The 24,463-nt window shown below is 45.4% G+C and overlaps 2 protein-coding genes across 6 annotated transcripts; one reads left to right on the top strand and one right to left on the bottom strand.

Moving 5' to 3' along the window:
* The first annotated feature begins 7,066 nt into the window (after positions 1–7,066).
* On the top strand, positions 7,067–22,253 carry cobll1a (cordon-bleu WH2 repeat protein-like 1a). Of its 5 annotated transcripts, none has more exons than XM_030354889.1 (10): positions 7,067–7,219; positions 12,109–12,247; positions 12,886–13,087; positions 13,919–14,144; positions 14,814–14,879; positions 15,020–15,132; positions 15,436–15,630; positions 16,479–16,581; positions 19,779–21,028; positions 21,382–22,253. In XM_030354889.1, the coding sequence occupies exons 2-10, from the start codon at positions 12,156–12,158 to the stop codon at positions 21,433–21,435; spliced, it is 2,301 nt and encodes a 766-aa protein (XP_030210749.1). In that variant the 5' UTR covers positions 7,067–7,219; positions 12,109–12,155; the 3' UTR covers positions 21,436–22,253. The 5 variants fall into 5 exon arrangements, with proteins under 5 accessions (XP_030210749.1, XP_030210752.1, XP_030210751.1 ...); XM_030354892.1 differs by having other exon boundaries at positions 15,041–15,132; XM_030354891.1 differs by having other exon boundaries at positions 14,817–14,879.
* LOC115542585 (zinc finger MYM-type protein 1-like) lies at positions 9,061–11,530 on the bottom strand. The gene is made up of 2 exons (XM_030354894.1): positions 9,340–11,530; positions 9,061–9,243 (listed from the first exon to the last, which is right to left on the bottom strand). Exon 1 carries the CDS (start codon positions 10,602–10,604, stop codon positions 9,348–9,350), a length of 1,257 nt encoding a protein of 418 aa, XP_030210754.1. The 5' UTR covers positions 10,605–11,530; the 3' UTR covers positions 9,061–9,243; positions 9,340–9,347.
* Positions 22,254–24,463: the final 2,210 nt, after the last annotated feature.

Raw genomic sequence — 24,463 nt, forward strand, 5'->3', positions numbered from 1 at the left:
ACATCATGTCTACGTGTCCACGGTAAATGGTCACCCGCTTGGCTTCGTAGCCTGGAGAGACAATAGACTCCACCCATTTTAAAGGAATAGTGGATGGATGACACGGAACATCATTATCTGATGTACAAAGAACAACCTCTAATACCAGTGGACAAAAACTAAACACAACACTTCAGATAATAAATGTTCTTCAAAAATCGTGTTTACGTAATGCATAATCCAAATTATTTCTGCCATCACATAAACAGACAGATGAGCTGTCTGTGAAACGAAACTATTGTTTACACTTAGCAATATAAGGGCTAATACTAGACCAAAATGAACAGAACTTTGCTGGGAGTTTAGATGATATAAAGCTACACAAGGCAAACGCTAGAGTCCTTCACAGAGAATGCAAGGTAGAGAATTCACAAATAAAAAAAAACTGAACTAAGGACTAGGGACAGAAACTAGGGAACTCCGATAACACGAATAAGACTCCACCTGCGGTCATCAGCCATGACCGCAGGGGACAGGAAACCTAACCAGCAAGAAACTCAGTCAACACAATGTTTTCACGACAGGCTATTTCTACTACAGGACACTTCAAGTACAGGACACTTTGAGTAAAAAACATTACATATAACAATTAGATGTAGGGCAGTGAGCAGACGCTTTCATCCAAAGTGACTTACAGTTGTACATCTGTCAGAAGAAAGTGAAACAATGTATTGCTGTCTGTACAGTAAAGATATTCCTACAACAAGTGCATTTGTGTACAAGTCCCAGGACAATTGACCTATTTGAAGGAAAGGATTGTTCAACTTCAAGACGTTTCAACACCAGGATGATTAAACTAAGCGTCAAATGATAAACTCTTGAGATTTAAACTACATTGCATTTAAAATAAATTAAATGCAATCACCCTACAGACGCACACACACACACACACACACACACACACACACACACCATAATTCGACGATGATGGGCTCGGTAAACGACATGTACGGTATGTAGTTACTCCACTCTAGTCTGCAGTAAATTACCCACACATTAGCGGGCTTTGCGAAGACATACGCCGCATTGAACATCGATTCATGTCTCAAGTTACCCCGCCACGACGCACGGCCTGCCTCCCCTCACCACCATAAACACAGCCCTCTTTCCATGTCTGTCTGTGTCTCTCTTCCAAAAGGCCAAGCATGTTCCACCAATAGACGGCTGAAGACACAAACAAGATCACTAATCCACAAAAAAACAAAAAGCATTCCCCGGAGACCTATTATTAACGCTCTCTCTCTCTCCTCCTCGTTCTCTCATTCCACTGCTCTCTCGCTCTCCCTGTTGCTGCTTCTCCTTAGGGTGCGATCTGTCCCCCTGGGCCACCGATATCTCCAACATCTCACGGCTGGGTCGGTCTCTCCTTATTTGTTTAACGCGAGCTGGATGCTGACCAGCCTTATTTTGACGACATGATGATGACATCAATACAACCCCCACCGACGATGACATCAATGCTAGACCACAATTGGCGGATGACGTCGTTGATTGCTTTAGGGAGGTATCTGGCTCTGATTCGGTGGCGGATATAGGGGACCATTGAAATCGGTTGAAAACCCAACCGAGAGCAACAGGTTGTCTCTGATCTCCATCGAAAAAGCAACAGTTGAACAGGATACTTGAATGATATGATGACGTTCCATTAGAGTGTCCTGCTGTGTTACTGATGCTTTTCCGTTGGAGACCGGGGACACCAGTTGACCACGATACAAAACAGGCTTCATGTCACCACAACTTGGTTTTTTCGATTTGTATTTCGTTTACATCTTATCTGTACTAGTAAGAACTAGTTTTCATTCGGCTGACAAGGTTGACACTAGAACTACTTCAAGAGGGGCACTGTACAAATTGTGAAGATTTTATACTAAGTTCCATTAGGTATCTCTGTGACGCATGAGTTCTATTATACTATAACTACATAATAATTATCCAATGATAAACAGGCAGGAAAGGGTGTTTGACTACCCGTCAACACGTTCTGGGTTCAAACACTAGTAACCAGTACATTGCTGGTTGCTACGCTTGAAAAAGTAAACAACTAAAACCTGTTCTGTATAAAACACTAAACACTAAAAGTGCAACATTTTTTTATTACTTTCATCATTATCATCATTCCACCAACAAGACGGCCAGGCACTGGGCCTGGCCACCGTAAACCACAAAGTCTCCCTATAAACAATCAATGCTCAATCAGTGAGTTAATGCCCTCATTTCATTGGCCAGAGCCGCTCTATAAACAGAACACACAGACACGCCGGCATCTGCTGTTGCATCCCTGCACCCTGCCCCCGGACACAGTGTTTAGACGTGCGTGGTGTAACGGTGTGTCTGGCATGATATTTAGGGTCATAGATGGAGGCGGTGGAGCAGGAGGAGAGGCGAGGGGGGAGGAGGAGGGGGGTTGTGTACACGAAGTGTGTCTCATCGACTCCACTCAGGGCCTGCAGCAACAGCATCCACACACTGTGACTGCATGGGTACCCAACTCAAGAGCGTTCCCCTCTGGCTGGTGGAGGTGGGGGTGGTCAACAGAGACGTGCGAGATGGCTGCCACTCTATTATCAGAACGTTTATCCCGGTTCCTCCTGACTAATGAATGGCAGCACGTCATCGTCGTGCTGTGAACAGAGAAAGCACCGGAAAGAACTCAGCTCCGCTGTCCGTGGTGCTGAAGAAGAGAGCGTTGCAAAACCGGTTCTGTGGGATCAATCCCTTTTCCCTCAAAGACCAGACCAGACAGGAACAGCGCCTCGCAGTAAACCCCGAACACCGACAGCCAAGCATTACATCGAATCGTTCAATCACGCATGGCTGGGGGACAAAAGGTGGCGGCAAAAACTTGATGAGGACGCGATCGTCGCCAAGTCGCGAAATCAGAAAGAAACGATAAACCCTCGAGAGACATCGGGGGGGGGGGAAAACGACCCCCACCCACGACGTAAGGACAGTAGGGTTGAGGGGGACAAGAATATCTTAATGGTCGCTGTATTCAAACGGAGCCGTGCCGGGGGGGGGAGCAGGCGGTCGCCATGTTGATGTCTCCGCGTTTTCCCAGCGTCTCCACCACCCTCTCACCCCTCCTACTCCACCACAACAACAAGCACCGCCCTTCCGAGTCGGATCAGATGTACTGATAAGAGAAGCAAACGCTGCGATCTCCAGTGATGATCGCACAAAGTAGCCGACCGAAGGCACTGAAGGTGGGGACCGCGTCAGCAGCCGCTCCCAGTCATTCCTGAAGCCCCCTAAATGGACCCTAATGATGGGCCCTTCTGGGCGTGACCTGCAGAGAGAGAGAGTGTGTGTGTGTGTGTGTGTGTGTGTGTGTGTGTGTGTGTGTGTGTGTGTGTGTGTGTGTGTGTGTGTGTGTGTGTGTGTGTGTGTGTGTGTCAGCCGCTAGAGTTATCCCCGAAACAAAACCAATAAAATGAAACGGCTGTGGGCTTCTTTCTCCTCTATGTGTGTGTGTGTGTGTGTGTGTGTGTGTGTGTGTGTGTGTGTGTGTGTGTGTGTGTGTGTGTGTGTGTGTGTGTGTGTGTGTGTGTGTGTGTGTGTGTGTGTGTTGGGCTAATGGCTAGCCTGGGAATTTGTTCTCAATCTGTAACAGCCTGGGTGCTGTAACATCAGTAACATTTGCATGTTGTAAGGGGGCAACATGTGTGTAAAGTAGGTCGACTGTTAAAAGTAATTCTTTTTGTATTCTCTGGGTCGGTTAAAATCTCAGTTTGGCAGTCAGCTCCTCCCATATTACAAATATATAGGCTGTTTATAAACGTGGACCTAGTTGTCACCATCAACACGTGTCAGTTGATCTTATAACCTAACAAACAAAATAAAATATTAAACTACTGGATTGAATCGCTACAGGTTATAAACTGCGAAGAACAATCGAGAAACCCCTGACATGATGGTGCTGAATGTGGTGTGTCGGTGTGTGTGTGTGTGTAGGCTACTCGACGTTTGTCCTCGTTAAATGACATCCTTATTAAAATAATAAAAAAGGCTTCAGTCCCCATGAAATAAACCCTGAATGGCCTGAATGGTGGGGAGCGTCGTGTTCCCGGAGACTCACCCGCCTCACGGTGCCCAACAGGTCGGTCCTCAATGTAGACCCCATCCCGGGGGGAGAACAAATCCCTTCAGAGCCACGGATCAGGGGTTTGAATCGGTTCTCCCCACCGCTATCACTGGACGGATGACAGCGACATCCGAGTGCACTCGTGTTGTTTCGGCGCTCTTTCCAATGCCCAAGCATACAGCAGCAGCAACAACAGAGAAAAAATCGATCCGCGTTTCCGGTTGTGAAGGCGTCGCACGCAGGGTGGGGATGTCACAGCCCCAGTTCAAGATGGCCAGGTTCGCCCTGCATGGACAGGTCCTCCCCCTTGATGTCCAGGTCCACTCCTCCCCCCGCATATTACCTCCATGGATCCTCTGCTAAAAGTTAATCTCATCTCATCTTCAGACCTAAAGTTCATGCTTTGAAATCAAAGCCATCAATAAATTCCTCATCCTCATGCAACCAGGTTGCAGCCATTTAAAGCTGAAATGCCAACGAAATGTAGATGGCAACTAACTTCAGGACAGCGCAAGTCAAAACAAAGGGTCCTATGTTCGTTGGCTATAATACAATTATTGAAATCTATTTTTTTTTTTGTAAATCTGGACACACCAATATTTTACTAGTCTTTGGTAGGCCGTATTACTAAAATTGCCTCAAAAAAAGCTAAACGGATTGTTGTTTTCCAATACGTTCACACACTTGTTGCATTACACGGGGATTGAGAGCATACATGTTTTTAATAAAAACTGAATATTAAAACGTGTGCAATTTCAAAATTATTGGCGTAGACTATGCAAAAACCCGGGGTGAATTCGGAAGGCTAGCAGTAAAAGGTGATGAAGCGCCCACGCCCCAGCGCGTCGTTGAGCTGGTCTTTCTTTTTGTAAAGTACGCCATCTGGTGGTTGGGTTGTTCAATTACACGCGCAACAATCGCCCACTAGTGGATACACTGAAGAGATTCAGCACTCCGTTGTTTTCATTTGTGTCACATAATAAATAACTGTTCTGTCGAGATCATTGACTCCAATTAACAAAAAGAAATTCTCCAAAAATACCTACTTTAGTGAGCATTTGCAAATACTTCAGGCATTATATTAGCATAATTTATATGTAAAACAATAGCCTATTGAAGGCCTACAATTATGTTTCGGAGGTATACATAAACAGATAGCCTATATCAATTCTTTTTTATAAAAAAGTAAAAACCAATATCTAGCCGCCAAACAGATCTTAGTAAGGTGTTGAGTTCATAGTGGTATACAACATTGCAATAGGTCTCTATAGTTTTATAACAAAGCAGTTTGAAAAACTATTAACATTATTATTATAAAGTACACAAAATAACCCTCCATATATAATATGTGCGCCAAGTTGAGGCAAACTATTCTAACTATGTGTCCTCCACACTCTTTGCTCCTGCGTGTGACCAGCAAGGGTTTAATTAGAAGTAGAGCGGGGAATTTGCTAACCACGTTCAGGGCGTGCAGGCTAACATTTTACACTGCTATTGCTATTTAGAGGAGCTACTACACCCACGCAAATTGAATCATTCTATGTTTTTAAAAGACAATATGAACTGAAATTAAACCACTCGTTTCCATTAGCTATTTATTTTGGCACACGATTATCCCAAGTGGCTTATTTAATTTGCTCAAGGGTGACTTCATTTAGGGTGTGGACGTTAGGATTTGAACCTTCGGCTTGGACACTCTTCGACACTTACCCTGTCCTTTTCGTGAGCACATTTGTTGACATACAGAAATATTTAACCCATACTCCACATAAAAATCAAACAAATAATGGAAATGACAGTAGTGTGAAAGCCAGTCTTCCACCACACATCTAAAGGCATACGTAAGTGGCTTTATGTTCTCCTACTACTCACAACCCCATGTTGTTTCTGTAGATGCAAACAGCCGTGTGTCTGAGTGGACACACAGTTCAAGATGAATGGAAACATCTTTCCGGAGTTTACATGTGGGTGGCAGAACTCGCACTGGAATGACGCAGATTAACGTAAACATGAGCCTTGTCAGACAATAGCAGGTTTTTAGTGGATAATAATATTACATACCAAGGGCCTTTGGCTGCCACTTTGATTTCCTAAACACCAGAAATAGAGCACTTGAATCATAACTAAAGTGTTAAGTGTTGATGATTTAGTATAGGTAGGGCTAAACCGAAGTATTTGGTGAGACCAGCTGGTCAGTCGTTGCAATCTGTTAGCTTAGCCTGACTAGCTCTGTACACTGAACACACACAGAAATAGGATTATATGATCAAAATACCTTGTGAACCTGTGCTCCATATGCTTAACATGATTAAAACCTAATGTACGGCTCGCTCGGGGGGCCACGAACTCTGTAATGTATTTTGAGGGCTGTAGGAAACAGCCACGTGACAAATATTTACTGCCATTGGCACGTGCACGTTTACAATTATTCAGTGCCCCATATATTATGTTACAACTCATTATCTTTAGAGGAAATGTGAAAAGTACGTATAACATTGAACGATGAACAAATATGAATCAAATATATGTCTGTTCCTCCTCAGATCAGCCATCTTCAAAGCTTATTCATCTGGTATTGTAACTATTTATCGTTCAACCATTACCCATCCCAAAATGTATTGAAACAAAATAAAAAACATAAATGTGAATAAATAAAATGTAAGCAAAAAATGCAATCATCATTCACTCATCTGAAATGAGTAATTTCACGATTCGTTCAATTATTTTTTATAAACTTTGTAAACCATTTATGCACTTGTATTTATAAAATGATTATCACAGAAGAGCTCAACTTTAAATACATCGTGGCAAATTACAATGGGCATTGTCAAAAGGGAGTAAATAACAGCATGTTATCTTCTCTCTCTCTGTGTGTGTGTGTGTGTGTGTGTGTGTGTGTGTGTGTGTGTGTGTGTGTGTGTGTGTGTATCACAGAGTCAGTGATGTCATCCAATGAGTGGGAGGAGGCAGACTCAGTGGAAGGCATGGATAAACAAGGATTAGTGGGAAGGAACACTTGCTCTCTTTCTCTCCGGCCCCGACCACTTTGGTAACACCCAACAGCTGTCAACTGAAAATGGAAAACATCGTCTCATACAGGTAAGCATGTAAGAGCTATATTTTTTTATTTACGGTGCTTTAAGTGGGCTACAATGTCTTGTCTATACAACACAGACTAAACGAAAGAGACACGTGTGAATTTAAAAAGAGGAAAACACTAATCCTTCTTACTCGAGGAACCATAATCTTGTCTAGAGTCCTGAGTTAGACAGTCCTCAGCCAGCATGGTTGAAGACAAACTGGCTCTCTTGTAGACTATTTGGCAATTGTCAGTGGACAGTTAAAGTTAGTTAAGTGTTTATTGTGACTTCTGGTTGTAACATATGATATTTATTTAAAGTCATTAAATAACAATCGCTTCTAAAGTGTTAACATTTGACTTTTTTTCTCAAGTGTTAACAGGATTTTCCACCTATTCAACTGTTCAACCCACTCAAACGGGAGGTGCAATTCTAGTTCCCCGGGTTGTGGGTTATCAGTGGCGTGCGTTCAGCCATGCCTGCACCTTGGCTGCAGGGTGCTAGGCCATGAACAGTGCACATGATCTAATTTGAACAGCTGACTGTGAAAACATGCTCTAGTGAACCTGACGTTAGGATACACCGGGGTGCGGTCACACAGGCAGCAGCGATGAGTGATTTGATCAGAGAATTGTTTTATCTTACCATGTGGGCCATTGTAAGAATCACATCCCATTTGTACATTTATGTCAAAGCCTCAAAGCATTACAATATATAAATTATTTGCTTACTTTTTGAAGTAAAATGTTTAACTTATGTTGCTCCTGGTAATCTAGGTTATTGGCATTCACCCAGGAAGGCTTGACTTTCACATTGACATTAAATGTCGGGCATTGTAAGTCCAACTGGTTCGCACAGTTCTAGTTAACGCCTTAAGGGAAGCAACAAACAAGGTACAAGTTGTAATTGATAAATATAAACGGGTGTCACTGTCTCTTTGTAGTTAGCCATGAATTATTCCATAGTGAGAAACTCCACACAAGCTAAAGAGCTTGTACAGCATGACGTCACATCGCAATGGCGGCCTTCATTTTGGACGCAGGCAGTTATTTGATTGTGATCATGTTTTCTTTTGGGTAATTTAGTTTAGTTATTAATGTGAAATGATCGGTCATGCGTTTCTCATGTCAGACATGGCAAAACAGAGTTCATAGTAGCCTTGGTGACGGTATATTTACGTTGATTTATGCTCTTAGTATTACAACTCCCGGTTCCTACGTTAACTCCCATGATGCATTCATGATGTACAAGCCCATAAAGAGCAGGCCTTGCTCCTACACAATCAGTTTCGTTCATAAAGGGCATCTCACACTGACGTTCACACCCGCCACAGACCGCAGCTGGGTCGGACCTTTCTATCACGCTACTAAAGCGGACGGGTCAGTGGCGGCGCCAGAGATTTTTTTCTGGTGGTGCTATGGGGGTGCTCGGCGTTTTACTGAGGGTGCTATGAAATTAGGGTGATATCATATGAGTCTCATTTTTCTCTACTACAACACCTCCCCACCATATCGTCACATATGTTTACACGTTTGCTCTCTAACGGGTCTTTGGGGTACATAAAAAGCGCCATTCAAATCGATCGTATTATTATTGTCAGTAGGCTACTTCTGACGGACGCGCACAAAGCCGCGTTCACATCCGACGGTCAAAATGGATGCAGCATGTTATAGATAACGTAATCCGAAATACTTCACTTACTTCAGTGTGTGGATTAAAGTTTGCGCCAGATGACTACCAGGTCACCACTACCATGAGCGACAAATTAAACTAAACATACCAAGTTCAATACACTTCTAACTAAAGACGGCAGATTAGAACGTCAGATATAATTAATTTAAACAGGCAAAGAGTCAGAAATGCTTTCAAATAGATTATATTATTTTAGGTCACAATCAAAACATGAAACCAAACAGTAGGCACTCAAAACCACAATAATAAGATATCAAAAAGTGTATCAAAAAGTGCACACAAAACTATGCTTAAAATCCTTAAGAAAAACCAAAATCCAGGCAAGCCAGCAGATCAGGTGTCAGTTTCCACCTAAACAAGAACAATGTGACAGAAAAACACATTGTAAACCCAATTGCAAAAACCCAGCAGAATGCAACAGACAACACGGAAAAATCGTTCACTTACCTACGTCTTCATAACAGGACAATGCGCCTGTTGTTGTGGTTGAGAGCGAAGGCATCTATGATCCTGTCGATGTCCAAAGCCCGTGCTCGCAGAGGGTTAATCGCCAGAAGTGCAAGGTCACTGGTTCGGCCATCCCCACTGCTATTCCTCAGGTAGCTCTTCAAGCGACGCAGACAAGAAAAACTGCGCTCGCAGCTCGCAGATGTTACAGGCAGGGTCAGAGATATGGAGATCAATTTGTAGAGGTCCACGAAGGCGTCTTTGTAAGGCCGCATAAGGGATAGGAACTCCTGGTTGCTGTTAATGGTGCATCCTTGCTCTTCCTTCCTTTTCAGGAGCCGGCGAACTTGATGGAGTTCTGCACACAAATTCTCCTCGCTGACCCCATAATGGCGAGCCATGGGCAGAATAACTTGCTTGTCAAGGAATGATGGGTGATTAGGGCTTAGGGCTGGCAAGCCTGCCAGTACACCATTTGCTTCGATGGAAAAGCGTCGCCGGAGTTCCATTAACAACCTGTCTAAGACAGGATAGAATGACTGAGTTTTCAGTTCATCCATGCTGCCCATGCCTGGTCTTTCTATCGGGGCCTCCACAATAAAGCCCTCCAGATGTTTAGCTGTTTGGGTCTGCCTTTTCTCACGATGTACAGTAGCTATCCCGGTATTAACGCACATGTCTCCTGCCTGCTTACGGATTGCTGCCCAGTTGTCATCTGTACGTTTCTCCGATATGGCCGTGATCACAGATTGGGCCAGGTCATCCGCTGTCAAGAGATCGAAATTGGGAGACTGTAGCGCATCGGACATGAATTTGGTAGTTCTAAAAACATCCTCAAAAAGAATTAAATGCAGAACAAACTGCTCATCCATAAGGGAACTGACAGATTTAGCCTCTGTCCTCCGTTTCGCATTCTTGTCGCGAACAGTGTCACGCAGGGTAGCGATGATAGCCGGGAGAGTTCTCTTGACTGCACAGATAGCATCATACTGGCATGCCCAGCGAGTGTCACTCAGTCTCTTCAGCTCTATGCGCTGTGCCGTTGAAAGTTCCCTTTGTTTCTTCAGAAAGAGATCGTGCACCACTGACCCCGAAAAAAACTTGTACAGTGTTTGCAACGTCTCAAAAAACTCAGCGGCAGCATCTACATTATGCACACAGTCCACCAACACCAGGTTAAGCCTATGAGCATGGCAGTGTATATAAACTGCTTGCGGCACCTCTCTTCTGAAAAGTTCTTGGACTCCGTTGTTACATCCAGACATGACTGAGGCACCATCATAGCACTGGCCAACACAACAATTCAGGTCAATACCGCACCGACTGAGCGTCTGCTTGATGCTTGCAAAGAGCGAGTTTGCGTCTAGTCCATCAGCTGGGGTGAAATGCAAGAATTCCTCCACCACTCTCTCTGATTCCGTGTTCAAATAACGCACGATCACTGAAATTTGCTATTTTTTGCTGATGTCTTTGCTTTCATCCACCAAAATGGCAAAATGTTCAGCGTCCTTAACCTCATCCCTTAATTGTTTCCTAATCATTTCTGCCATTACATTGATGATCTCATTCTGCACGTCATGGTGCACATACTTTGCATTTGACGGGTTGTTATCTGACTTTTTCTGAACGGTTTTGTCAAATTTTCCAATTACAGACAGCAACTCGCGGAAATTACCCCTGTTTGCTGAATCCTCATCTTCAATGTGGCCTCGCTGTGCGATCCCCTGACAGGCAGTATAGCGCAAGCTTTCCACAACGCCCATCATGTACCTTCTGTTTTCCTGGATCAATACCGAATGTCCTTTATCCAGCATATTTGTTATTTTTGAACCGCTTTTTGCTTTTAGCTTAAACTCAGTCCATGCCTCCATGGCAAATTTGTGTCCCATACTTTCGTGATGGCCCTTAAAAGATGCTGTTGCTTTCCGCCAGTTATGAAAGCCACTGGTTGTATACGTTGGCTCCCGATGAAACCCGTGCCCTCCTCCACCGAGAAAATGCCTGCAGGCAAAGCAAAAGACGGCATCCTGGGATACACTGTATTCCAACCACGGATATGGTTCCATCCAGCCCTTGCAGAAACTTCTTTGCTGGACTCCAAACATCCGAGTTGGATATTTGTGTAATGTTGGTATTTTCGGACCATCCTGGGCGTTCATGCTTAAGTCACCCAGGGTGCTAGCATCATGGCTAGCAGCAGCGCCCTCAGTAGAGGTGAAGGGTTGACTACTTGGACCAGGACTTTCCTCTTCTTGTTCTACATCAGAATCATCCACTACCTCCTGCCTTTTTTCTTCCTCTTGAACGTCTCCTTCAACTCGAGGATTTTTTCGGATCAAATACCGATCCATTTTCGTGATTTTGTGACCACTTGATTTAAAATTAATTGACCGATCGCCAGGATTACTGTTACTTAGCCGTTAGCCTACTACTCATTTGAACAATCACGTTCACGCACGCGGCACGCCACGCCACGTGTCTGTGTCGTGCTACGTGAACAATCTGTTTATTTCAATCTGTTATTTTCTTTTGTGATTAAAATATTATTATCACACAATACATTTTATTAAGAACTCAGAATGATTTTTTTTTTTTTTCTTATTTTACCATTATTTTCTTGGGGGTGCTATGGGGGTGCTATGGCCAATCTAGGGGGTGCTCTAGCACCCCCTAGCCCCCCCCTGGCGCCGCCACTGGGACGGGTACTTAAATAATATAAACAAAACACATAGTAGGCTCACGACGACCCTCTCACTCCCCTGCCGTCAGGTGTCCCAGATAGGCCGCGACGGTAGCAGCCCGATCTGCATGTCGCTATGGAGGACCAGGGGGATCCCGCGGAGAGGGACCACGATCTGTCCGTGGTGCTGCCCTCGGGGCTGGAGAGGACCGTCACGGTGCACGGCAGGTAGGCTGTCTTACATACCTCTACTCCGGTAGAGAGAAACGATAATTGCTCACGTGGATGTTAATTGTTGTTTGATGCTCTCTCGTAATGATAGGATGTCCGGTAAGTTCGGTAGTATTACGACTGCAATGTGTTAAGCAATTAGGTCCGGCCAGCAACACGTGTTGGAGGGCGGAAGTTCGGAACTGACTCCCTCTGTTCACCAGAGCCGGCTCTTTCGGCTCCCCAACGCCTCTTTGTTAATGTTATGTTAATGTTTGTTCACAAAATGTGCTAATATCTGTTTTGTGCCCATTTAATGTGAGGATGAATTGTATAATGGTTGTCATTGTTGTAAGATGTGCAGGGTAGTATTTTGTTTAGTTGGTTATAATTATAGGCCACATGTCATGGCCTGACATTAGGCCACAGTAATGAATATTCACAATATTGTCATATGACCCTGTCGTACATTTCAACATTAGACCTCAATTAAATTTAACACGTTATCATACAACTTATCATCCAGATAAAGAACAGTTGTTCATCTGCCTTGCTACTACTATAGCTGACTATATGTGCATGTTGCTTTAGCCAGGTGACAACATTAATGCTCCGTTGCTAATAGCTAGGTGACGACATGAATCGTGTGTCCACAGTAAACCCGTGATAGACCTGCTAGTCACGCTGTGTGCAAAGTACCACCTCAACCCCTCCGACCACACCGTGGAGATCCTGTCGCACAACAAGAACAACGTCTGCTTCAAACCTAGCTCTCTGATTGGCTTGCTGGAGGCAGACACCATCGTACTGAAACCTAAAGTGTCCGAGGACAAGGCCAGGAGGCCTTATACGCCGGAGGTCAACCAACCGTAACCTTTTTACCCCAAAATACCTTATAATAAGGAATACTGTCAAAATAAGTGTGTGTGTGTGTGTGTGTGCATTTATGTAGATATATGCATGTGTGTATGCATATATGTTTCTATATATTTTTATATCGATATATACAAATTGATGAAATACATATTTGCCAGTAAGCTCATTTAATCATTATTACAGTGTATGCAAATTCCCTGAACTTTTCCAGTAACTTTCATTAGTAAATAAGTCTTAATTTTCATGATATAGTTTTAGCGAGTGTTCCACACAAAGTAAAACGTCTTGAGTAATATATATATATATATATATATATATATATATATATATATATATATATGTATGTGTGTGTGTATGTATGTGTGTGTGTGTGTATATATATATATATATATATATATATATATATATATATATATATATATATATATATATATATATATATATATATTACTCTGACGTTTTACTTTGTGTGGACACTCGCTAAAACTATATCATGAAAATTAAGACTTATTTACTAATGAAAGTTACTGGAAAAGTTCAGGGAATTTGCATACACTGTAATAATGATTAAATGAGCTTACTGGCAAATATGTATTTCATCAATTTATATATATATGTGTGTGTGTATGTATGTATGTATGCATATGCGCATGCATGCATGCATGCATATATGCATGCATGCATATATATATATGTGTGTGTGTGTGTGTGTGTGTGTGTGTGTGTGTGTGTGTATATATGTGTTTAGTTTTAAGTTTATAAGCAAGTTTACCCATGCAACTTAAAGTCTAACGTAGTTCTAACTGTTCACAGGCGACAGTCCGTCTCCTGGTGAACTACAGGAAGTCCCATAAGACGGTGGTGCGTGTGAGTCCCCGCGTGCCGCTAGAGGACCTGGTGTCGGCCATCAGCCAGAAATGCGAGTTCCAGCCGGCGTCGACGGCTCTGCTGAGAGACTCCCTGACCCAGGAGCCTTTGGACCTGATGAAGTCCCTTAATGACCTGGGGATCAGGGAACTGTTTGCCAAAGATACTGCCGGTGAGCTGCTTGAACACTAATGTTGCCCACTAAGAAGTACAGGGCTTGTACAATGACCGCCTCCATCTTGGAAGCATAAGAGCATTTGAATGTTAGTTATTGTTTTGGTATTAAAAAATGCGAGTCATTTTTTATTATTAAATCCTAAATGATTTGTCATTATGGAGAGACATTGTTGTGTGGACTGCCAAAACCTTTCTCATGCTAGAGGTAGCACAATTACGTTTTCATTAGTCTGGGTTATGGTATTTTTAGGTATACGTTTTTACAGTAATGCAGCTCTCTTGAGTGCTCTCAAAATGGTGGAAGATCACTAGCTAAACCCCTTTGATGAATTCTGATTTACAAGTCCTGTCGTATAGTAGAATACCGGCTTGTGATGGTGTATGCTACTGGTGATGTCCTCTGAAACAAACTATTTCAAACAGTCCCTTCTTAACCTCTCAACTTGTTGAAAAAATAAAATACACCTATTTTTTCACAAAAAGTATTTTCATTTTAAGGATGTTGCCCAAAAAACAGATGGCCTTCTTTTTTCGGGGACAATGCAGTTGATCCAACACCTGCAACGTCATGGCAATATTTCCACACAAGTGTATAGTACTATATAGTATGCATACACACACACCTGAATACTAATCAAGTTGTCCTTCTGCTCTGAAACGGCAGCAGCAGCAGAAGTGTCATTCGAGGTCCTCCACGCATCCGAGACCCCCAAGACGGATCCACCAACAGGTACCACACGCTTGCCATACGTTGCCAGATGACTGGCTGTGCTGTAGAGTGGGGATGAACGGGGGACCGTTTCGAGGGCATGTTGATGTGAGCGTGTTTTATTCATTGTCTTTTAAGGCTGCTGGATAAACGTTTAGTAGTCGTTGACGTGTTTGACACAGGGTGTGGGGAAGGCCAGCAGCTTTCCCGAAACGAGAAGAAAAGGGGGGGAAACATCGGATTCCTCAGTTTGTTCCGGAGAAAGAAGGACAAGGTAGGCGACCGAATTCAGACTCTGAGGTTCGATTCTAATTTTTCCTTTGATAATATTCAGAACATATCATTTTACTTTTGTCCCACTTTTATGTCAGGCTATCCACAAATAATAACGACACCAACACCAGTCGTCTCCGAGTTGACCCAAACTATATTTTACTGATTTTACTAATGATATGATCAGTAGAATAATAATACTTCATAACACGTCTTGCATGCTAGCCTCTCTCCAACATGGCAACCTGAACGGTACGTTGGTTTTACCTGCAGGACTAAGCGCTATGATCTCCCTGCTCTGTAGGACGGCCGGGTGTACATGCCTGTATCTCAGGATCTCCAGGAGGCTCCATCAGTCAGGGCCAGCACCTCGGGCCTCTGCTCCGCCGACCCGTCCACGCCCTGCACGACCAAGAAGAGGCCCGCCCCGCGCCCGCCAATCACGGCGTCCCGGAGCGTGCCCGACAACATCAGCGGCCTCCGGGTCACAGAGCCCCAGGTAACTGGGTTGGGTCGTCGGGCAAGTTTGGTACATTTGTCATCTAACAACAGTGTAGGACATAAGTATGTGTTAAACAAAACACTTATTAAATGTCCATTTCACATGATTCATTTGAAACGTTTAGGTTTAGGTGTTGGATTATGGGTTGTTAGGATAAGCCGATTAAATGTAGTCATTGCATTTTAAATGTTTAAGGGTGTACACTTCCCATAATGCATTTGTAATGGTTAAATCTAGGTATAGGATGAATGCTGGTTGTGGCTCGTCTTGTAGTTTCCAATGGGTTTCATGAGATGTTAAGTTTCAAATGAAAGAGACATTGTTTTTGTTTTGTTTTAAATACTGTTTTATACACAGATGCAAAGGGGCAGTGCAATACAAAGGCAATTGGGTATGGCAGGTGGGGCAATTGGAGAAGAGGGGCACAGAAATCACGTGACAATGTAAAAGTGCTAAAGCCCGTTGGTAAGGGTTTTTTGAAGGGCCTTACATTGTGATGCATGGCTTCAAGTTAGGGTTCATACCTGTTGTTGCCATGCCGAGAACAGCATGTATCTTTGGATATTAACTTTGTGTTTGAACTGTACTCAAATATTTGTACAGTTAGAACATGACTTTTGTCTCGTGCATGTAAAATGGCGCCTTCGGTTCCAGTATTAAAATTAGAAAAATAAGTTTCTGTAAATGTCAGCCAAGATCTCTACACCCACCGAAGGTCGGCCATTAATGTCACGTTAGCAATCCGAACTGAAAGAACACATTAAAATAGACTGTTACGGCTCCGAAACCGCCCCAAGCCAGTCTTGGTGACACTCCGACTGTCTGTCTGTCTATTGTGCGTCCAGAGCTCAGCCAACACGACCTTGAGGAGGACCAAGAGGAAAGCACCGCTACCTCCCTGTGCCGGTTCCCATGCCAGCCTGCCTGCTGATACTGAAGGGAGTGCAGGTAAACAAACCGTTGACCGCGGCCGTGGAGGAGCCTTCTCTAAAGGGGCCTTGTGTTGGTTTAAGCTCCGCAGAACATGCTGTACCCAAGTTGTAATAACAAAGTTATTATGTTGTAGAAGTTGGTTAACGTCTCTCACTCTGGTGGACTGTTGCCTTTTTTTAGAAAAAGATGGAATAGCTTTTTTCTTTTTCTTTTTCTACATCCACGAGGGCATTGTGTGTGTGTGTGTGTGTGTGTGTGTGTGTGTGTGTGTGTGTGTGTGTGTGTGTGTGTGTGTGTGTGTGTGTGTGTGTGTGTGTGTGTGTGTGTGTGTGTGTGTGTGTGTGTTTCGACAATAAGTATATGTTTTAATAACAAGGTTCGCAAAAGCAAATATGCGTAAAGTTTTATGGATGAGTGAAACTGCTAAAGGACTTGATGGTAACTACGGTGTGGTTTTATTACACAAGCAGCCTGCCACTTACCACACGCCCCCTGGTGGTGAGGGGAAACATCGCAGACGAAATGCAGCCAACGCCTAATCTCTATAGATAGTTTTAACAGTAATCTGAGGAAAGGTTTATTTGGAGTGGTGCGTTTCAAAGCCCATCCCCCCCCCCCAACTCACACTAGAGTTACATGAGGTCAGGAAGGCGGAGGGGCAGAAGTTTAATAAAGATTAAAATGTCATGCCAAATGGCACCAAATTGCAGAGTAAGGAGTTGTAATCCACTTGACTGCATGGCATTCTGTCAGTCGACCCCTTTAACCCCGTCACATTGAACCCCCCCCCCCCCCCCCCCCCAACCGAGGGCGGTTCATGAAATGTTTGAGAGCCGAGGTCAAGATTAATCTGTCTTTTGTCTGAGGCTGTAAATCCTCATGCCTAAATAAATCTGATGTGCCTTTTCTTTACCCCGGCCGGGTTCACCATCACTTGACCCCGCCCTTGTTCATTTGACTGTTTTATTCATTGATTCATAGCCTTGTGCTACTCAAGGCAAGGCCATTTGCCATTGGGTTAAATATAATTAGCTAGATGTGTTTTATTTTGGTTCTCCTATAGAGTTTGTTCAAATTGCTACAGCAATCGCTTGTTCTAATTGCCCCAGCGTGCGTGTGCGTGTGCGTGCGTGTGTGCGTGCGTGTGTGTGTGTGTGTGTGTGTGTGTGTGTTATACCATTGCGTTGGCGCAAATCCATTGTGAAAATGCGACTCCCATCTCCCTACTTGTTGATCACTCTTTCACCTAGCGCTCCTACGAGCTCGTACTCCTACACATGTCTGACCAGCCGCTGAGACTGGGAGTACACGCTGTTGAATACTTTGCCCAAACGGTCCACCATGGATGCCTTCTTCATTAAAGCGGGGTTCAGCTATGTACCGCAGCCAACAAGCGTGACCTGGCTTTGTGAACGTGCTTCTGTTAGGCGCCGGCGGGAAACGCAACATTTTTGCGGACATGGTTTGGCGTGTCGGCTTTAGCCACAAGCTAACGTATACCACTCAATTGCATTGCTAAATTATTAAATCATGAAAAGTATCGAGTTGAATCAACGACGATGACAAAGGGCCATTTTTACTGCACATGAATCCTTACAAAAAAAAGGTACATTTTAGAATGGTTAAGTGCTTGAGTACGTACAAAAAACAAACATTGAGGTAATTACAAGGGCCGAACATGCAGCAGCAATAACCACAGACATTCTTGACTGCTGTGGTGATTGTGGGGGGTCGGCAGGGGGGGCTGGTATTTGTGTTGGTGGAGTTGGAGGTGGTGGTGGTGGTGGTGTCCGTCCATAATCGGGTGTTTTTCTCCTTCCAGACTCAGATGTAACCCTAAGGGGGGGTTGAATGAGGAGGGGCGGGGGGTTGCTCCTGCTGTCTCCTTTTTTTCTCCTCCTCCAACCTCCTCTGATGCTCCTGTCCAAGCACCACCTCCTCCTCCTCCAGCACCTCCTCCTCCTCCTCCTCCTCTCGGTCTTCACTCGCATGCTGCTGTGGTCTCCTCCTGTGTCTGCTTTTTCTTTCTTGTGTGTGTGTGTGTGTGTGTGGTTTAGGTATGATTGTTTTTGTGGTTTATTTTGAGGCTTCTACCATTGTGTGGTGTTTACTGTCAGCGCCCCATGCTGTTTTTTATTTTCTATTTTTTATCTAACTGATTTTCAACTGCTTTTCCTCAATGTATTTTGCTTGCTTATTATTTTGTAAAAGATCTTCGACATTTCTCACTCTGGTGGACTGTTGCCTTTTTTGGATCAACATGGAACAACAATAGAATAGCTTCTTTTGTTTTTGCGCTTTCTTACATCCAAGGGAATATTGTGCATTTGACCATTTTTCTTTTCATTTGTTCTTTCTAAAGTTGTGTGCGTGTTTCAGAAATAAGTTTAAGTAATAACCTCCCATCATAAAACAGTGTTAGAATCATGTACCCTAAGGTGATCTAATGTAAATAAAAAGACATCAAGACACAAACCAGATCCAAAACGTGTCAAGTTTCTCGCCTGACCCGATGTGTGGCTTTTACCGTTCAGCCTCTGACTGTCATTGCCCTTCAGACCAATTGGTTCATCCAGCTGCCCATTCCTCCCTTCCACTTTTGTCTAGAACAATCCGCCCAATCACAAGTAGTGATAGGCCAGCCCTCCCGGTTAGGTTCCTCCTCCAGGCTCTCTTTTACGACCACAAGAAGAGACTGGAAATCGAGGCGATCCTGTTTAAAACATGAATTAATTTACATTTAGTCATTCAGCTGATGTCTTCATCAGAAGAGACTACATTTTACATTTTCCTATTCAGGTGCTGAGTAAACTATGAATCAGCTTAATGACACTGAAACGTGTTTCCACTGGAATGGGATGATGTATTAATTATTGGCACTGACACGCCTACAGAACCATAATGATGAACATTTTAATTGCCTTGAATTGAATCAAGTTTAAATTGATTCGGTAATAAAGTAATTTAGCAAGTAAAAAAATCAAATTTCTATTATAGGATATGGATATCATTGTGATGTATCGCATGTCTTTTTTTGAGACTTTATGATGAAAGTTGATATCTGTCTTTATGTTTCATGAATGGAAATCTAATCTGATTTAATGAAACAAAACTGTCAAGGTGGTATGTTTATCCAACCAATTCTTAAGCGATATTAACCCAACACTCAACTGTATCCGTGTTATGTTTTGAAACTGTCCCTTGCCTTTCAGGGATTTCTAACTCCGATCGCACATGGGAGTTGAGGCCGCAGGGCGACTCCGCCGACAGCAGCAGAACGGGCTCCCCTCTCCCGTCCTCTTCATCAACCTCCTCCTCTTCGACCATCTCCTCCTCTTCCACCCAGCTCCTGCCACCACCCCAGGACGACGGCTGCGACTCGGGCCCGAGCTCTTTGCCCGAACCCCAGCGTGCGGGCAAAGTGTTCTCTCAGGGTCACTCCGTCCTCTCCCAGATCATCAACTCCTCCCTGTCCAATGGGAAGCTGCCGAACCGACGTCATGGCGACGCTTCCTTCTCTAAACCACACGGCGATGAAGGCGACGAGGATCTCTCCCTTACCCATGAGCCATTGCTGGGGCCCAGGTGTCTGATTGGTGGGCAAGGTGGCATCCCCCCACACCCAGAGTTGTGGGGGGATGCGTTGCAGAGGAAGGGGATGACCACGTTCAAGGTGGTGCCCGCAAAGAAGCACCGCCTCTACGAGGTGGATCAGGGCCTGGTTGTCCCGGACGACCGGATATCGACCACCAGGTGGGACCCGGAGGACGGGGAGAGCCGGGCCGACGGTGACCCCCCAGGGAGCCCGGAGCCCCGGACCTCTTCTCCGGCCGCCGGGGGTCCCGTGGCCGACGGGGGGGCCCAGACCTCGCTGAGCGCTGACTCCGACGGGGTCCAGGGAGAGGTAGACGTCCCTCAGGCGGAGGTGGCCAGTCCCGCACCGCAAGACTCCGGATCTCAAGAAGGGGGCGCGGAGGTGGACCGGCCCGGTCCAGAACCTGAGACACGGGCTGCCCAGGTGGAGGAGGACCAGGTGGTCCGCGACACGGAGGCCAAGGTGTCGGTCCACGAGGCGGTGGTGGTGAAAGACAAGGGGGTCCAAAAGGAGGAGATCCAGGGGGAGGGGGACTACGACGAAGTCCCCGATGAAGACGACGAGCATTTCCCTCCGCCTCCTCCGCCCGTTGCCTACGACGACCAGGACGGCGTGCCAGACGAACGATCCACCCTGCTCCGGTCGTCTTCGGCTCTTCCTCCCCCTCCCCCACCCTCCTCTTCCACCCAGACCCCTGGCGGTCCGGGGACCCCAACGAAGGACGCCTCGTCCCCCCTGAAGAGGGTGAGCACGGCCCCGTCCCGCTTCGCCCAGGCGGTGGCCCTGGCGGTGCAGAGGACGCGCTCGGCCCAGGTCCAGGGGCGTGGCTACGGGAGCCTGTTCAGGAGCCGCTCCGGAGCCAACCCAGTAAGGGGCCTCCGTTTTTATCGTTGGTTGAAGACTTTTTAAGATCGATATAAAGAACATGATGTTTTGAGTGTCCAACTGAATTTTCATTACGTTAATAGTTTGGTGGTAGTATATGTTGAGGTTGGTATTAGAGTAAAACTTCTTGGGGCATATTCTCTTTAAGTCAAAATTCACACTCTTGCAATAAGTCAATATCTTAATTTCATGACTTTACAACACCACTCAAAGATGGTATATCATTTGGAATGATTTAGCCTAGATATCTTTTATATGGATTGAGATAGATATAAAAAAATAAAATAAAAAAAATGTTTATATACGTTACAGATCTCTCTCTCTCTCTCTCTCAGGTGCCCTCCTGGCTCCCCCAGTCTTCGGTCAACAGCGGCTCCTGCCCGGGGTGACCTGAAGTGGGCCACAGGTGGCCATGGAGACAGAGCCTCACCCGGTTAGCCTTGAGTGACTTCATTCAAAATGTCTGTCATCTTTGAAATGTTTTTCCTTTTATTAACATTTTTAGTTTTGGCACGCTATGGATTGTCCCGTCCCGTGTTTGTGACTCTTGTTCACACGGGGAACGTAAACAATACTTTTTGTTATCGACATGACCAAAGGTATGGCACGCTAGAGGCTGAGCGCATAGCTTCCTGTTAGAGCCTCACTTCCTGTTTTCTCCTTTTACTTCCTGTTTCAGTTTCTCTTGAGAGAATGTGTGCGTGACATGAAAGTATCTATTTTGTTTTGTTTCGGGGGCTTTTCTTGTGTTTCAAGATAATCACAATGTGGACCTGAGGTCAAATGTTGCTTTCGACAATGTATTTGCGTTTTGTTATTTATGCTGTAAAATAGAGTGGAAGTGAACCCATGTTTAACCTACAAGGCTATAAAATGCAAGTGTGTTTTCAGCCACTCGATGGCAGTGTTGGCTGCTGATGAACATGGGGCTCATGTGTTGTATGAAAGCTTCCAGAGACACTGGTTAGGGCTTAATATATATAACGGCGTCTTTCAGTGTTGGCCTAAGTAAAGCATTATATGCAATGTGTAAAAAATGCACTCTAATTTCCTTTCAAAGCACATTTCAATGTCCATGCAATATTGCAGAGAGATTTCACACATACATATTCATATATAAATGTAAACTAATAAACCTCATGGTGGACGTGAATAAATGTGATGATGGCAAAAAAATAAATAAACCAATATAACAACAATGAGCCAAGTTTGAAGTTTAGTCCATGAATTTCAACACTCGGAATAAATTCCACTATTCCTTCTTTATTTATAATATTGTTTCACACACTGGTGTGCGTCTAACTGACCGGAACACTCGAGGCGATGCTAGGGAAGTTGGCCTATTCGAGGGTGCCAAAAGAAATCTGCGGTATTATTTCTAGGTATTGATTTTCTGGCCCTGGCCTGGGAGCCACGGTGCGGAGCGCCGGTACGCGAGTCCAGAGCCAAAACCGCCCCTGGCTAAAACCCTGCTCGGCTTCCCGGGTGGGCAAGCTTCAAGTCTCTCTCTCTCTGTCTCTGTCTCGCTCTCTCTCCAATCCTCTCTCTCTTTTCTCTCCCAATCCTTTCTGTCTCTCTATCTCTCTCTCTCTCTCGGAAGGGTGATGCGATGGAATGACGGGACGCGACCTCCGACCCCTGCTGTTGGGTTGCCACGGCGGCAGCCCTCCCCAGGAGGGGTCACCTGGACCTCAAGGGCACGCCGGTGTCATGCGGCTGTTGTCATGGAGAATGCCATTAGTGTCCCGAAGGGAGGAGAGCTCCCGAGAGAGAGAGAGAGAGCTGGAAGGGAAGCTTGCACGCCCAGAAGGGAGATAAAGATGATCTTAATGTTAGTGGCAACTCTGGCCTTACGTGTGTGTGTGTGTGTGTGTGTGAGAGAGATCTCCACCGTATGCTGATTCAACACAACACGCGCAAAGGTAGCGTGTTTTCAACCTCCGGCCTGTCTTGGGACATCAGATTATCATTGGCCGAGTGATGAACGGTAGAGCAGCGTGTGCGACATTTAGATAATCAGACGCAATGTCATGGCTCGGATGTTAGATAGAGAGACCTATAGATGGAGAGAGAGAGGCTTGTCGAAACATGCACACTGACAAAGAAAGACACACAAACCTAAACTGTATATCAACACAAACAAGCCCAAGCTAAACCCCAACAAGCACACAAACGCACACTGCACACCGACGCACGGTACACACATACACAAACCTAACCTGCATACCAACGCACACAGACCCAGGCTAAACACCATCACACACACGCAAACCCATACTACACACCAACACCCACTCACGTCACACACAGTTACACACACACACACACACCTAACCTGCATACCAATACGCACAAACCCACACTAAACACACACAAACACACTCACACCCACGCACGCTAAACTGCACACCAACACACACACCAACACACACCAACCCACACTACACACCAACACCCATGCACGCTACACACACACACACACACACAAACCCACACTAAACACCAACACACACACTAACACCCACGCGAGCTGAACACACACACTCACCGACACGCTCACGCACACAATGGAGCTGATCTGAAATCAATAGGCGCGCTAACCACCAGCTGGCCCCCACGGTGGTGGAGGTAATGCCCGTTAATCATACATGTATTCCTGCGTGTTCCCCGCCGACGGCGCACTCATGTGGCCCGCCATCCACCGCCGCTAGCTGGCGCTAGGCTAACACGCCCGGGTCCCGCCCGCAGGCTGCTTGAGGTCATGAGGAACCGCGCTGAAACAAAAAAAGCACACGCGCACACACAGACACACACACAGACACACACACACACACACACACACACACACACACACACACACACACACACACACACACACACACACACACACAAGGCCTGCAGGCACACGTTCCCCTGGGGGAACGTGTGTGTGTGTGTGTGTGTTAACCGTGGGGCTAACGTATGGTTGTTGTTTACATGATGACACCTCTCTGCGCCTCAGCTCCTCTGGAATAATCGATACGTGAATCCCCCCCCCCCCCCCAACCCCCTTACACACACACACACAAACACACACACACACCATTCTTACCCATTCACCTTGGGAACGCACTCGGCTGTGCAGGCCTATAAGCACATCTCCCTCCACCACCACCACAACAACTTCCTCCACCAACCCCATCACCGCACACAGACTCCCCATAAAACAATGCCAGCGCCCGCGAGAGGGAGGAGAGAGAGACAGAGCAGGGAGAGAGAGAGAGAAAGAGAGAGAGAGAGAGGGGTTGACCTTTGACCTCCGAACACACTTGCGTTCACACGATTCCCTATCTTGGCACCAGTTTTGGGCGGAGTGGGAGGAACCACATTCAGCGCAGGCCGCGGTCGGTGCCGACGCCAGCGCGGCCTGAGACAGAG

This window comes from Gadus morhua, chromosome 4 (assembly GCF_902167405.1).
Source record: "Gadus morhua chromosome 4, gadMor3.0, whole genome shotgun sequence".
Taxonomy (NCBI): domain Eukaryota; kingdom Metazoa; phylum Chordata; class Actinopteri; order Gadiformes; family Gadidae; genus Gadus; species Gadus morhua.